At 54.0% G+C, this 15829-nt stretch overlaps 1 protein-coding gene across 1 annotated transcript in view; it reads right to left on the minus strand.

Annotated features, from left to right (window-relative positions):
- Window positions 1-15829, minus strand: part of ARHGAP8 (Rho GTPase activating protein 8) — a 60027-nt gene that overhangs the window by 7176 nt on the left and 37022 nt on the right. The window contains 4 exon segments of the mRNA XM_044778046.2: window positions 564-637; window positions 8926-9036; window positions 10311-10409; window positions 15718-15804. Of these exon segments, the coding sequence (XP_044633981.2) occupies window positions 564-637; window positions 8926-9036; window positions 10311-10409; window positions 15718-15804 (371 nt within the window).

The raw sequence follows: 15829 nt of genomic DNA on the forward strand, positions 1-15829 counted from the left end.
CGTGTGACGCGGCCCCGCTCTGCAGCACCCGCACCCACACGGCAGGCGGCCAGCGCCCCGGCACGACCTTCCTCCCGTGAGGGCGAAACTGGCCTCCACGCATCTTCTCCGCGGATCTGAGCTCTGGCCCGAGGCGTCTTGGGGGAGCCCCAGGCTCACCCCCTCCCAGTCACTGAGTGCCCCCCCCCCAGGTGATGGCATCTGCAGACGGAGCGTATCCATCACGGCAGAGGGTCCCTTTTACGGAGGTCCTCCCACGGACCAGCACTGTCCGACGCCTTACACGCATCACCTCATGCAGGCCCCCCCACAACCCTGTGAATCAAGTACTATCATTAACCCATTGGACAGACGAGGAGACAGAGGCCCAGAGAAGGTAAGTAACCGGCCCAAGTCCACACAGCTAGGACACTGGAGCCAGGATTCAGACCCAGACAGTCGGGGTCCAGAGCCCACAGCTGGAGCCTTGGTGCCTCAGCCTCGTCCCATCCCAGCCCCCCTCTCTGCATGGGGTCCACACCCGGCAGCCGTCACAGCCCTGGCAGGAGCCAGCTGTCACTCACCTTTCTGTCGCAGGTGCGTCACTGTGGCCCTCAGCACCGGGGGGATGAGTTCCCCTTGGTTTTTGTCCTTGAGGCTGGGGGAGAAAGGAAAGCCACAGTTTTTACCTGAGTATTAGGGTCATCAGGACGAGCACGGGGCTCTGGGCCTCTCTGCACCCCTGTGAAAACACAGGACTGAGGGGCTGTACAGGGAGGGAGCGATGCAGCCACGGTCCTCAGGGAGGAGGTGGTCTTGTATATTTTCATATTTTAAACATCAGTAAGATTTTCCTTTTTTAATCCAATCTGAGAATTTCTTTTAATTGGAAAATGTTTATGACACTTACATTTAATGTAATTATTATAAGGGAGCAGAATTTGCTACTCCAAAATGTGTCTCTTCGGCTTGATTATTTTTAAGAACAAAAGACTCTGGAAGAAGCTTTGACCTTCCCCCTAACTGCCTAAAAGAATGCAAGACGGAAGGCCTGTTCCAGGAAGGAGCTCTCACCATAGATACCAGAGTATAACATGAATGAGGTGTGGCAGACAGGGAGGAACCTAGCAAGGCCCAGTAGATCAAAGTCCTCTCCGTGTCCCATTGTCTTTGCAAACATTTGTTTATCAAACATTTGCTTGTCCATCTCCGTGTGGGTTGCTTTCATCCCCTTTGAAGTCCCAAACCACTGCCCTCGACATCCTCTTTCGTCTTTAGCTGAAGATGCTGTTTAGGTCGCTTCGGCCATTTTGGCAAGTTACTCGGTTCTCCTGGGTTTCTCCCAAGTTTGCATGTTATTAAACTCGTTTGATTTTCCCGTTGTTCTGTCTCATGTCAATTTAACTCTTACACCAGCCAGAAGGACCCAGAAGGACAGAGAGATATTTCTTCCTCCCCTACAACATCAGTATGGCTAGATTCAAACCTATCAACTTGGTATTTGTTCTTTCTTCCTTTTTCCCTCTTTCCTCGACTTTGTTTCGCTGACTGAGTATTTGTTAGGATTCCATTATACCCCCCATTAATATACTAGTCGTATCTCTATCTGTGGCAGCCTTAGTTTACAATACACTGTTTATTGCAGCGCAGTCCACTTCCAAAACGACACTGCAACAGTATACTTCCACTCCCCGACCCCACGCTACTTTGTTACTATTTTTGCTTAAACAGTCAATTTACTTTCAAAGCTATTCTTAAAATGAGAAAATAAATTTATTTTCTATTTACTCATATATTTACCACGTCCAGCAATCTTCATTCCTTTGTGAGGATTCCCAATTTCCATTTGGCATCATTTTTCTTGTCTGACTAACCTCTCAACATTTCTCACAGCCTAGGTGTGCTGGAAAGCAATTCTCTCAGCTTTTGTTTATCTGAAAAAGTTTTCACTTTGCATTCATTTTTGAAAGATTTTGCTGGGTAGAGAATTTTAGGTTATAAATACGTGTTAGTGGGCATCAAATAAAGATGCAACTGGTATGACAATCACAGCACAAAAGAGGGGAGAAGGAACGAGCAATATGTTTGAATACTATGGAAATAAAGTGCTTATTAAGCAGAATGAGGCTGTTATGATTAAGACATTAATTCTAATCCCAACATCAGCTACTAAGAAAATGCTAAAAAAAATTTTTTTAAAGAAACAAGAGAGTTAAAATGGCACACTAGGAAGTATCCGTTTAACACAAAATAGGGTAGTAGTGGAGGAACAGAGGGACAAAAAAGAGGTAAGACACATGGAAAACAAGCAGCAAATGGCAGGTGTAAGTCCTACCTTATCAGCAATACATTAAACGTAAATGGACGAAACACTCCAATCAAAGGCAGAATGTGGGAGAAACAGGAGCCAGTTGTATGCTGCCTACAAGAGACACTAAAAGACACCAGGCTGAAAGTAAAAGGATGAAAAAGGATACACCAGGCCAACAGTAACTAAGAAGAGCCGGAGTGACTATACCAACATCAGACAAAGTAGACTTCAGGACAAAACTTTCTACTAGTGACAAAGAAGGACATTTCAAAATGGCAAAAAGGGTCAACCCATCAAGAAAACCCAGGAGTTTTTAAAATGTATGCACCTAACAACAGAGCCCCAAAACATATAAAGCAAAAACTGATAGAAACGAAGGGAGAAATAAACAACTTAACAATAACAATAACAGTCGGAAATGTCAGTCCTCCCCTTTCAATAACGAGCAGAACAATCAGGAAGATCAAGAGAAAAGACAGAAGACGGGAACCACACTATAAACCAGAGAGACCTGGCAGATACAGAACACTCCACCCAACAGCAAAACACACATTCTTCTCAAGCGCCCATGGAACATCCCCCAGGACAGCACATACGTTAGATCATACAGGTCTCCATAGATCTAAAAGGAATTAAATCACACAAAATAAGTTCTCCAACCACAACGAAATGAAATGAGAAGTCAATAACAAATATGTGAAAATTTAACAACAGACTTCTAAAAGCCAAGGGGTCAAGGAAAAAAGCCCAAGGGAAATTGAAAAATACTTTAAGATTAATTAAAATGGAAATACAACATACTAGCACTTATGGGATGCATCTGGAGCAGGGCTTGGAGGGAAATTTATAGCTGTAAATGCCTAAATCGAAAAGAAGAAAGATCTCAAATCAATAAGCAAACCTCCCATCTTAAGAAACTAGAAACAGGAGAGTAAACTAAACCAGACACAAGCAGAAGGAAGGAAATAATCAGATCAGAGTGGAAATAAATGAGAATAGAAAAGCAATAGAGACAATCAACAAAACCAAAAGTTGGTCCCTTGAGAAGACCAACAAAATTAACAAGGCTTTAGCTAGACTGACTACGAAAAAAAGGAAGATTTACATTACTACATTGAGGAATGAAAGAGGGGGCATAACTATTGATGCTACAGAAATAAAAGCCTGTAAGGGGGCACTGCAAATAACTGTCTGCCAACCAATTAGAAAACCTGAACGAAACGGACAAACTCCCAGAAAGACGCAAACTACCAAAACTGACTCAAGAGGAAACATAAAATCTGAATAGATAACGACAAGTAAAAAGGTTGAATTAGCAATCACAAACTTCCCACAAAGAAAAGCTCAGACCAGACGGCTCTGCCGGTGAATTCTCCCAAATGTTGAAAGGTTTAAGCTCTAACCCTGCACAGACTCTTCCAAAAAGCAGAAGACGGGGGACGTTTCCCAATCCTACGAGGCTAATGATACGAAGAGCAGACAGAGACGTCACAGGACAACAAAACCACAGATCCGTATTTCTAAAGAACACAGACACAAAAGCCTCAACCAAATACCAGTGAAACGAATCCAGCAACGTATAAAAAAGATGACATACCGTGAACACGTGTGATTTATCCCAGGAATACAAGCTTCACGCAACATATGAAAATAATCAGTGCAATACGCCACACAAATAGGGTAAAGGGAAAAAAAGCCATGTGATCACCTCGACAGAGGCGAAAACAGCATCTGACAAAATCAAACACCCTTTCATGGGAAAAAAATAAAACCCACTCACAAACTAGGAGTAGGAGGGATTTTCCTCAACCGGACAAAGGACATCTATGAAAAACTCCCAGCTGACATCACACGTAATGTGCAAGACGAAACCGCTCCCCAGTAAGATCAGGGAGAAGACAAGGACACCTGCTCTCATCACTTCCAGGCAACACTGCACTGGAGCTCTGGCCAGTGCCATCGGGCAAGAAAAAGAAATAAAAGCCATCCAGGTCTTTGAAAGGAAGACGTGAACTGTCTCTATTTGCAGATGACATGATCTTGCATATAGAAAATACTAAAACATTTCACAAAAAAAATCTATTAGAACTAATAAATGAGTTCAGCCAGGTTGCGGGATATAAGATCAGTATACAAAAATCAACTCCATTTCTATACACTAGCAACGAACAAGCGAAGAGAGATATTAAGGAAAACAATTCCATTTACAACAGCATCACAAAACATAAAATACTTTGAAAATTAACAAAACAAGTGCAAAACTGGTACGCTGAAAACTACAAAACATCATTGAAAGAAATTTAAAAGATCCAAATAAATGGAAAGACATCCCCTGTCGTGGATTGGAAGACAATCGTGCTAAGCTGGCAATACTTCCCAAATTGATTTAGAGAGACAACAAAATCCTTATTGAAATCTCAGCGGCCTTTTTGCAGAAATCGACAAGCTAAAATCAACAGGGAAATTCAAGGGACCCAGAACAGCCAGAACAATCTTGAAAAAGAACGAAGTTGGAAGACTCACACTTCCCAATTTCAAAACTTACTACAAAACTACAGTAATAAAGATAGAATGGTGCCAGCACACACATCAATGGAATAGAATTGAGCTAGAAATAAACCCTCACGTTTAGGGTCAATTAGTTTTTGACAAGGGTGCCAAGGCAATTCAACGGGGAAAAGAATAGTGTTTTCAACAAACGATCCCCATCTGTGTGGAGTCACCAGGGAGAGCTTCCTGGAGGAGGGGACTATAAAGGAGGAATAAGGGTAGGGCAGCTGGGCAGCAGGAGCTGCCTCACATTGTCTGCACACCCTGTTCTTAAGGCCCTCTGGCCCTGGAGGGGGACAAGGGCAGAGTTTCCACTCCAGTTACAGGGAAAGAAACCAGGGCCAGAAGTTAAGTCACTAGCTTGACGTCCCAAAGCTCAGAAGTGCCAGAGCTGTGACTTGACCTGCGTCCCCCCTCCCCTTGAGGAGGCCCCACCTCTGACTTTCCAATCCCCCACAGCTGCCCAGGGAGGGCGTGCAGAACGCACAGGCTGCTCCCACTTCAGGGACGGCAGGCAAGCGGGCATCTCGTGAATCTCTGACTCCCGCTCATCTATGAACCTCATTATCTCGTTCGGAGGTGACAGCTTCTGCTGCGCGCTTTTGAACTCCGTGAATTAACATTTGTGAATAGGATTTGCTTATGAATTTTAATGACTTACATTCATTCACAGGCCAAACAAATTACGTATTTGGTGCTTTATTTAATACGTCTATTGCCATTTTATTACAGTCATTCGCGGTGAAACAGCACACAATGGTAATTTAAAGAGGCACGGACCAGCTCCCCAAGTGGCGCACACAGGAGCACACAGGACGTTGTCAAGGCTTGGCCAGTGACGCCCACTGTTCCCAAAGACGCGAGGAACCAGTTTGACAGGTACAACCAGCCTGAAGAACCACGGCCTTTCTAACGGACACTTCTAGTATCTGTCTTGATCTACTAACCAGCGGCTCTGGACTTCAAATGCTGGACAGGTCACATCTTGAAAGACAGCTGCTCAAAATACAGGCCCAAGGGGCCCCTGGTGACTTCACAGAGTCAACAGAACTGACATATTACTAACAATTTCCCCCAAACTGTACTCAGGTAGATGGCTTTCGAATTTCATGAGTTGGCTTTTGTTCCTTCTTCTTTTTTTTTGGTGAGGAAGATTGTCCCCGAGCTAACAACTGTGACAATCTTCCTCTATTTTATGTGGGACGCTGCCAAAGCACGGCTTGATGAGCGGTGCTAGGTCCGCGCCCAGGATCTGAACCTGTGAACCCTGGGCCACTGCAGGCGAACTTAACCACTGTGCCACCAGGCCGGCCCGTTTTTCATCTTTAAAGCTTTATTAGACAATAATGAGACAGAACTGCTTCTGAACAACAAGACAGGTAATCCGAAAGGGACTGATGAGTCGCCAGGCTAAGGGACGGACGGCAGGAACGCCAGCGGCCTCAGCCAGGGCCACCCAAGGACCCCTGTGCCTGAGAACACACCAAGAGCACGTCTGCGCAGCAGAACCTCAGGACGGGCCGAACAACGGGAGCCTCAGAAACTTTGGTAAAAGGGTCTCATGGTGGCTGGAAAATCCTGGAGCCTCCAGTGGGGCCTCCTGGGACCCTCGTCTTTGAGCTTAGCTCTTAGTGGTGCCCCCAAAGGGGTCCACGGTCCCTGCAGGTGCGTCCCCGCCCGGCCTTCCAGGTGGCATAGGGGTGCTGGGTCACACCCACACACAGGGGTCAAACAGCATGGTTTTACGATGTTTTAAAAAGGAAAAGGAAGTGCCGTTGGTACCTTCGGCTCCCGGCACACTTGGGGGAGCGCTGTATTTGAACGCACACTGCCCTGGCTGGGCGCTCACCCTTGAAGGGAACACCACCGTGCGTGCGTCCAGTGGTGAAATCCAAGAGCCTAGAGCTGTGCTTTTAAACAAAGTTAGAACCCCACCGCCTCCACTGCACTAGCCACGTTTCAAGTGCTCAGTAGCCACACACGGACAGTGCAGACCATGCCCATCACTGTGGAAAGTTCTGGAAAACGACGGTCCATCGTTGGCTGCTGTGACACAGCCAAGGCGCCCAGCCCCACCTCCGTCCCTGCACGCCCCTCTCCTCGGCTCCACCGCCCAGGCCCCCTCCCTCCGTTCTCATTGGGTTCACGGGCAGGAGACTCCAGAGGCTCCGGGAACAGGGTTTTGGCACATCTCCCGTCCCCACACAGCCACAGCCACGCACCCCTCACTGCCCGTGTCAGCTTCCTACGGCCGTATAGCGAATCATCGTCAACTTAGTGGTTCAAACCACAGGATCTATTCTCTCACACTTCTGGCGCTGTCAGAAGTGTCAAGCGGGTCGGCGGGGCTGCATTCTTCCCGGAGGCTCCAGGACGGAATCCATTCCTTGCCTCCCCCAGCTCCGAGAGGCTGCCCGCACTCCTGGGCTCACGGCCCCACATCACTCCAACCTCTGCTTCGTGCTTCCACCCTCACGTCTCCTCTCACGCTGACCCTCCTGCCCGCCTCTCATGAGGACCCCTCTGATGACACTGGGCCCCTCGGATAACCCAGGGTAATTCTTCCTACCAAGATCCTTAACTTAATCATATCACAAAGTCCTTTCCTCCATGCATGGTGACAGGTTCCAGGGATCAGGACATGGACGCCCTTGGGGCCACCATTCTGCCTGCCACACCCTGCCCTGCTTCACTCTAGGTAAAGAAGAAAGAGGGGAGTCCCCAGGGCCGCGTCTGTCTCCCCTGCAGCCCCAGAGCCCATGAGAGGAGACAATGAGGAGTCCCCGCACCCAGAGGCCTCGGGAAGGACAAGCGACAAGTCTGGGGTGGCAGGTCGGCGTCCCCAACCCCCTGGCCCGGACACTCCCCAGAGCCTTCTCAATTCTCAGCCTTTCAAAGTGTTTCAAGGTCCACCATGGGTCTTAAAGGTCATCAGATTTTTACGTAAGAAAAGAAATCACATGCAGATTTCCAAAAGAAATGACGAACTTAAGTGGAACAGGGCAAATGGCTCTCCAGGCCCCGGTTTCCCGGTACACCGCTGGGGATAAAACACCTCCTGTGTCTTCCGATGTTCCCGGTGCCTCGGTGCCAGGCCTCCTGCCAGAAGCAGAGGATACACGGAGGGACAAGGAGCTCCCTGACAAGTGGGGAAACAGCTGGAGAGGCTCCCGTGGCAGCCTGCCCGGAAGGGGCTGCAATGGTGGAAGGCCCTGTATGCAGTCTAGAGCATCAAGGAAAGCTACCTGGAGGAGGTGCCACTGAGATGGGTCTTAAAAGAGATGAAATTGGCCTGCATGGGTGGCCCCGAATCCATTACAAGAAGTGATTAAAGATTAAAGATCGTGTCACATAGCTCATCCATTTCAGAAATAAGGAAACAAGTCGAAGGGGGAGTGAGTTCAAGGTCATGTGGCTAATCAGGGGTGGGAGCAGTCAGGAAGGACAGAATGTGCTGCAGTGACAACAGCCCCTGAATCTCAGCCACTGAGCCCAACAGATTCTTCCTCGCTTGTGCTCCACGCGTGGCGAGGGTGTCGGGGGCGGCACGCTGTGGTCACTCAGGGATGCAGGCTGGCGAGGCGCCATCGCCCGGCTCACGTCACCACGAGAGGCGAACTGCACACCAGCTCCCAGCCCCCTCCCCACATCACCCGCCCCCAGCGGCTCCTGTGTCGTGGCCAGAGCAGGGCCCATGGCCACACTTCACTTTGAAGGCAGTGGGAGGTGTCCCGGCCGTGGCCTGGGGGTCAGGAGTCAGAACAGCCTGTGAGCAGCCGTGACAAAAGCTACGATGAGAACTCAGTCCCGGCCCCCTGCCCACCGTCAGGGCCCCCGCACCCGGGCGCACAGACACACATGGAGCGGCAGGTGCTCCAGCCCGCGTGATCTTACTCACGCCTCAGACGCCCCGCAGGGTTAAGTGGGTGCTGAAGGCCCAGGTCTGGGGACACCTCTCTGGACACAGAAGCATCCTATGGCCCCACGGAGGAGACAGGAGCAGGCCACGTCCCAACAGGTGTGTCCTGAGCAGGCCATGTCCTGGGTGGGCCACGTCTGAGCAGGCCACGTCCCGGCTCACTTACTATTGCAGGCTGACGCCGAACTGCTGGGTGGGCAGCGGGGGCCGCGGCGGTGGCGTCCTGGCGGGAGGGGGCGGCCGGCCCCTGTGCAGCTGCCGGAGCTCCTCGTCATACCTGCGGACACGGCAGAAGCATGGCCCTCACCGCACGGCCAGGGAAGCTTCGGGCCCGGGGGGCCGCCTCCAGGTGGGCCAGGCGCTGGACGCTCCATGACCATGTAGGATGCCCCAGTCTCACCCTTCTGGGCCCACGTGCCATGCCGCCATCTCACGCACACACGCGTGCATGCAGACACTCGCAGTCCCCTTTGCTGGGGGGTGCTCACACAAAGCCAGCAAGGGTAGTTGGGTCCCCCTCAAAGGTCCAGTCTCTGCTGTCAACTCCCAGCCAACACTTCCCCCATGTGTGTCTGCACAGGGGCTTCACTCTGTGGAAACACCCTTTCCTAGCCTCTCGATCCTGCCAAGTGTCCCTCTGCAGCTCAGGTCAGGAGCCACCTCCTCCTGGAAGCCTTCCCTACTGTCCCCTCTCCACTAGTCCCCTCCCCAGCTGAGCTCAGCGCCTCCTCCAGCGTGTCTTCACTGACTTGTGGCCCCCACGACCCAGGAGCATCCCGAGGGCAGGGCCACTCCCTACACAGCCCCATATCCTCAGCATCTGGTGTGTGACTTGGCACCCGGAGGCAGCTCACCATCTCTACTCCCCTTGGAAGGCTGCCGACCTCACCCACGCAGCTCAGCGAGGGCCCTGCTTCTTCTAAAGAGCCCCCAGGAAGGGAGACGCAAAGGGCAGAGGATGCCCAGGCAGGAGGTCAGGGACCAGGCTGGATTGGGCCCTGCCCATGGGCTGGATGGGAGGCCAGGGCCGGCCACACGCCCTCCTGGGCCCCCTCTGCTCACCTGACCCCCCATGAGAGACTGTCGGACTGGGGACCCCCACTGCCGGATAAAATAAAGCAGCTGACACACTAACCAGACTCTCAGCAAAAGCCACCAGCTGGGGTGTTGCCCAGAGCACCTGTGGCGAGCCTGAGGACACTGCATTCTGTACGGTGTTAGCCACATACCCAAGAAATTCCCCTAATTCTCTGCTCAAAAGCGAAAACGGTAAACAGCGAGGCAGAGAACGGCGGTTACCATCACGGCTGATTTTGTTACTTCCGTTTTGTGACGGCGGGAAAGCAAACGTCCCGTCCGTGCACAGCCTTCCGGGCCCATCCCTGAGTCTACAGTTAGCAGCTTCCACTGCGGGTGTCGGTCCATGCCGCAGATTCGGATCTGGCCGGGCCCACGCCTGGAACGTAAGCCTTCCACGTTGACGGGACTGGACCAGGACCCACAGCCACGCCACGGGGTGGTTCCCACGTCCGGGAACAGGGTCTCACTCACCGCAGAACCTCGGGGGGGACGATCAGCTGGTCATATTTGAGGTGTTCACGGAGCTCACTCAAATAGTTGAAATAGGTGACTTTTTTCCCAAACTTGTGACTAAAAAAGCAGAAGAAGATAAAAACGATTAGGTGGCAACAGAGAGGCCTGGGGCCTGGGGCCTGGGGGAGCGGCGGGCAGCAGGCGAACTGGAGGAACAATGCCGGCATTTTTCATAGTAAGCAACGTAAACGCTGACACAACTTGAAGCCAGAGAATAACGGAAGCAGCGCACGTCCACAGACGTTCCGCTTTCCTGAGACCTCCATGCACCGAGCACTCTCGAGCCTCATCTGCATAAAAATAAATATCTGCCTCCAATTTGAATCCACTGTGAATTTGCATAGATATAGGAGAGAGCGTGGGAGCGGGGAGCCCTTCCCAGGGCACAAGGAGGGGGCTTGGAAGGCCTGCGGTTCCCCAGTTTGCCATCCCCTCTCTCTGCAAGGGTCCCAGGACCGTATCAGTCCCCCGTTACTGCAGGGACCGAAGAAGACACTCAGCTTCTCTCCAGGAGGGTGTCACCCTGGGGACCATGATGGGGGAGCAGAGTGGAGCAAAGCCCTGGCCGAACCAATCCACCCACTCTTCAGGGCCTCAGTCCCCCAGGAAAACAGGGTTCTCCCTCCCAAGCGGGACTATTTACATAAATCAGTCCACTGTCCAACCCCGGGAGACTAAACTACCTGAGACCATCACTGTTCATGAGCCTCAGTTTCCCCAACTGCATCAGAACACGAGGATCCGATGTGTGAGCAGTAAAACATGCGGCTCAGCGCCCGCTCCCCCATAAACGGTCACCCCCTGTCTGCCCTGTGGTTGACAGGTTCGTTGAAGAGTAATCGATGTGCACAGAGCTGGGCGTGTTTCGTGTACACAGTTTGATGACCTCGGAAGCACGTGTGCATCGTGACACCATCACAATCGGGGCAACAGCACAGCCACCGCCTCCAGAGGCCTCCTCCTCGCGTCCTCTGCTTTTATGTGTGTGGTACGAACACTCAGCACGAGATGCAGCCTTAACGAACTCCCAAGGGCATGACGCCGTGTTGCAAGCGCAGGCTCTGAGCTGCCCCGCAGATCCCCAGGCCCCCAGCGCCTCGGACGACCGGACCCGAGCTGTTGATCCCAAGCCGCGAGCACCGGCTCCCTCTAGTGGATGAGGGCGGATCAGACCGGGTGCCAGGCCCCAGCCGCTGGCACTGAGCGGCTAGAGGGATCTGGCCAGTAGGTATGAACCACCTGCGAGGACAGAGGCGGCAGCTCCAGAGCTGCAGGGGGCCCTCGTGCCAGCCCTGCCCACACAGGAGCCCCCTCAACTTCCTCTCTGCGTGTCTGCCGCCCCCTCCAGCCGGCCGTGCACCTGCTGGACACCAGACCCTGCAGAGGTGAGCGGGGACCTACCTGCTCCCGCCTCTTCCAGCCCAGAAAGGGCCTCGGGGAGCCCGTCCAGGGGCTCCCAACCCGGGAGGGCAGCAGAACCGCCAGGCCTCCCTCCAGAGGGTCTGAGGCAGCAGGTGTGGGCTGGCCCGGGACCCTCGTGTGTTGGCATTGGAGCCGCTGTGCTTGTCCACTGCCTCCACTTTCAAGGGAGGACTCCAGGGCTCACATGCGCAGCCATGTGACAGACGACAAGTGGCAGTCCTCTCCCAGCACCCACTTACGCCCACGCCTGAGGCAGGATAAAGGGCAGAACCACACACGCTTGAGTTGGAATCCTAGCCCCAGTCCTCACCTGCTGTGTGACCTCAGGCAACTCTTTAACCTATGTGAGCATCAACTCCTCTCTTTTGGAATAGGGAAAATACAGCCGACTCCACAGCATTGTTCTGGGGTGCCTGGCACATAAGGCGCATAAGATATTGCAATTAAGTTAATCACAAAAGGAACATAATTTTTTTGAAAACAACACTAGCAGCTAACAGCGAGCATTTGCTAGTGCCGGGCAGGCCCTGTTCCAGACACGCCACACATATCAAGTCAGCGAACTATCATTACAAGAGAATGACTTAAGCAGCGTCATCAGCCACATGGGGAAACCGAGGCAGAGAGAGGCTGCATCTCTTGCCCAGGGTAATGGATGGTCAGGGGCAGCAGAGAGTCAAGCCCAGGATGTCTGGCTCCAGAGCCACCACCTCATCCAGGCTGCAACACGGCAAGAACAGGTGGGTTTTTTCCAAGAAGAATTTTAGAGGCTTCTAGAATTCTTAGAGCTTTTCCAAGAAGGATGACAACGCCAATAACAGAGGACGATGCGAGCTGTCTGCTGGGGCAGCAGGCTAACCAGGACCGGCTTTCTCGCTGTGTCAAATACCCACGGGCACGCTGGTGCTGGTCAAACACAAGGAAACAGAGGAGTGAAGTCCCACCTTCCCGGCGTGGTCTGCGGCGCACGCACCAGGAGGCAGCACCGCCGGCAGGGAGTCTCTGTGGCCGCAGGTCTCTCCCGGATTAAATGGGAGCTGCCGAGGCCGCCGCTCCAGGGATCCTCGCGCGGGGCCCACAGGCCTGAGCATCGTGTCTGACCCGACCCACTCTCGGCCGCCAGCTCAGGCTCTCGGGAATGAGTGTGGGCGACGGGGTGGGAGGAACGGCCGACCCCCTGACGGAGCAGCTCCGTGTCCGGGCTGCCCCCACCTCTCCAACAGCCTTCAGCCCTGGGAGGTGAGACTTAGGCCTCCCACGACTTCTCGCTCTGCTTGGGGGAGTCTCAGCAGGATTTATCAACAGGAAGGGTGTCCCAGGGCACCCCAGAAGAAGTCCATCCCCAAAGGGGTGACCGCTCAGCCTGCCCGCGCCGAAGCACGCGGCTGCTGGCATCTGCAGAACGCAGGGTTCCTCCAGGAGCCACGTCTCACACTGGCACGCCAGAAGTTCCTTGCCAAGTGCCAGAGCTGGCCCAGAGAACGAAGGCTAGGGAGGCGGGTTTGGGCCCCGGACAGCAACCTGGGAACCACAGACGGGGTGTGTGTGCATGTGTGCAGGTCCGTGCTCCCTAGGTGAGAGGAGAGGGTCAGGGCCCTGGAGACGGGCCGCAGGCTGAGCGAAGTGGAGGGCAGTCAGCACAGAGGCTGTTGGATTAGCTTCCTGCGGCTGCTGCAGCAAACGATCACAAACCTACCGGCTTAAAACCACACACACTCCCCCCACAGGGCTGCAGGTCCCACTGGGCTCAAATCAAAGGCCGGCAGGGCCGGGTTCCTTCTGGAAACTCTAAGGGAGAAGCCGTTCCTGGCTTTTCCCAGCTTCTGGAGGCTGCCTGCACTCCTAGGCACGCGGCCACGCACTCCATCTGAGGCCAGCAACATCGCATCCCTCTGAGCCTACTCCCCTGTCACATCTCTTCCTCTGGCCACAGCCAGGAAAAGTCCTCTTCTTCTAAGGACCCTTGAGACGAAATTGGGCCACGCAGACACTCCAGGACAACCTCGTATCTCAAGGTCTGTACCTCGAGCCCCTCTGAAAAGGCCCTTTTGTCATGAAAGGTGACATGTTCACAGCTCAGAGGGTTATGGTGTGGACATCAGTGGGGACCGTTACTCCGCCGACCACACCAGTGCAGAAGGGTCTCCAGGCCCCAGGGACCAATGCTTGCCCTGAGAGCTGGATGCGGTGACAAACACAGGGACAAGGGTGAGATGTGGCGCTCAGCCCTCGGGGAGGCAGCCAGCTGGTGGGGAGACGGGCAGGTGCCTGAGAACCCAGAGCTCTCGGTGCTCTCTGGGGGCCGGGGGGGGTGCTTCCCGGAGCAGGAGCGGCTCAGGGCACCAGCCGGGGAAATGGGAAGAAGCTGGGGCCAGGCTCTGCGGTCCGGGCTCGCACCCCAGCTCGGCCAGGGCTGTGACTCTGGGCACGGCTCTTGGCTTTTCTCTGCCCAGCTGCCCACCTGTAACCTGGGAGCATCACAACCCCCTCACACGATGGCCGTGGGGGTTGAAGAAGTGACGTGTGTCAGCACCACGCCCCAGAGCCACCGTGGGTGCATTTCAACAGGTGGAAGGAGGTGAGAAGGGGCAGGAGGAGGAGGTGACAGCAAAGGCCTGCGAGAGTCACTCATGGAGAGTCCAGGGAAGGACAACGGTCCCTTCTGGGGACGCACCTGCCCCCTCAGCCTTCGAGCGCCGCCTCCCTGCGCTCAAACGCTCCTCCCTGGGAAGCCTCCTGTCTTGGGTGCAACCACCCCACTTGAGTATTCTGACCTCCCTCGTGCACACCTGGGCCCCTCTGGACTGAGCCCGTCCCCCCGGCTGGCGCGGGGCCGAAGCCGCTGTGCAGTAACCGCGTCCGTGGGGCTCTTCACCGATTCATCCCCCATCATGTGGCACCGTGCACACAGTTAGTGCCTGATGCATGCGGCCAAAAGGGAGGCAAAGAACAGATGCCCCTGCGGCCTCGCCACCCCCTGAACTCTCGCTGCCCGACGCTGAGGCAGAATCGTCCCGTGGGAAGGGCCAGCACGTGGGGGAGGCAGGCTGAGGACGCCACTTTTCCAGGCTGTAGCTTCGCCTCTTAGGACTTTTATGGGGATGCTGTGTAGTGTCGAGCTGACTCACCAGGCTCGGGGTGTCCACACCCCGCATGTTCCAAAGAAAAGACTGGCCCTTGACAAGCTCCTGGGAATCATCCTCTATGCCCTTGGGATGTCATACCCGACAAGTGTCTCTGTACCTGGTGCCCTGGGTCACACCACAGAATTTATGCCAACAATGTGATTGATGGCGGGGCCGTGGGCCACACTGTTTGACCTTGAGAGAGGCTGGGGACTGAGTAACTGAGTTCAGTCATGCGGCTCTCCGAGTCTAAGTGACTGACCCCAAGAAAATCCCTGGACACCAGACTCGGGGGAGCCTCCCTGGTGAGCAAACTCTCTGCTTGTGTCACACATCACTGCTGGGAGAACTGAGCACTGTCTGCACGAATCCTCAGAGAGACAGCTGGAAGCTTGTGCCCACTCCTCCTGAACTCCACCTGTGTACCTGTGACCACTGCTGATTCTGTCTGGATCCTTTCTCTATAAAGACCGCAACCGTGAGTATAACAGCTGTTCTGACTCCCGTGAGCCCTTGCAGTGAATCCCTGAACCTGAGGGTGGTCTTGGGGACACCGACACAGGTGCATAAGGTGGCTGCTCAGGCTGAGGGGGGATTTAAAATACCAGGTGCAAACCTCACCAGTGTCACGAGCCGGCGCTCCTGTTCACGACCACCAGTGGTCGCAGCCACCAACCCGGGCCAGCCTTGTTACCGCCACAGCCCACCGGATGAGCAGGGTACCCCAGACACACAGACGCCCCTGAGACCGGACCTCGCAGTGCCCGGAGGAGGATGAGGCCTCCCACCCCAGCAAGATGCTGGCCGGCGCCGCGTACCTGATGAGGGGCTTGAAGAGCGTCCGCAGGACCTTGAGGAAGTTCGTGGGGTGCACGACGTACAGGGCCTTCAGGCTCTTCTTGTACCTGCAGAGGGAAGGCGGGGGGCGCT

Source organism: Equus asinus, chromosome 4 (genome assembly GCF_041296235.1).
Source record: "Equus asinus isolate D_3611 breed Donkey chromosome 4, EquAss-T2T_v2, whole genome shotgun sequence".
Taxonomy (NCBI): domain Eukaryota; kingdom Metazoa; phylum Chordata; class Mammalia; order Perissodactyla; family Equidae; genus Equus; species Equus asinus.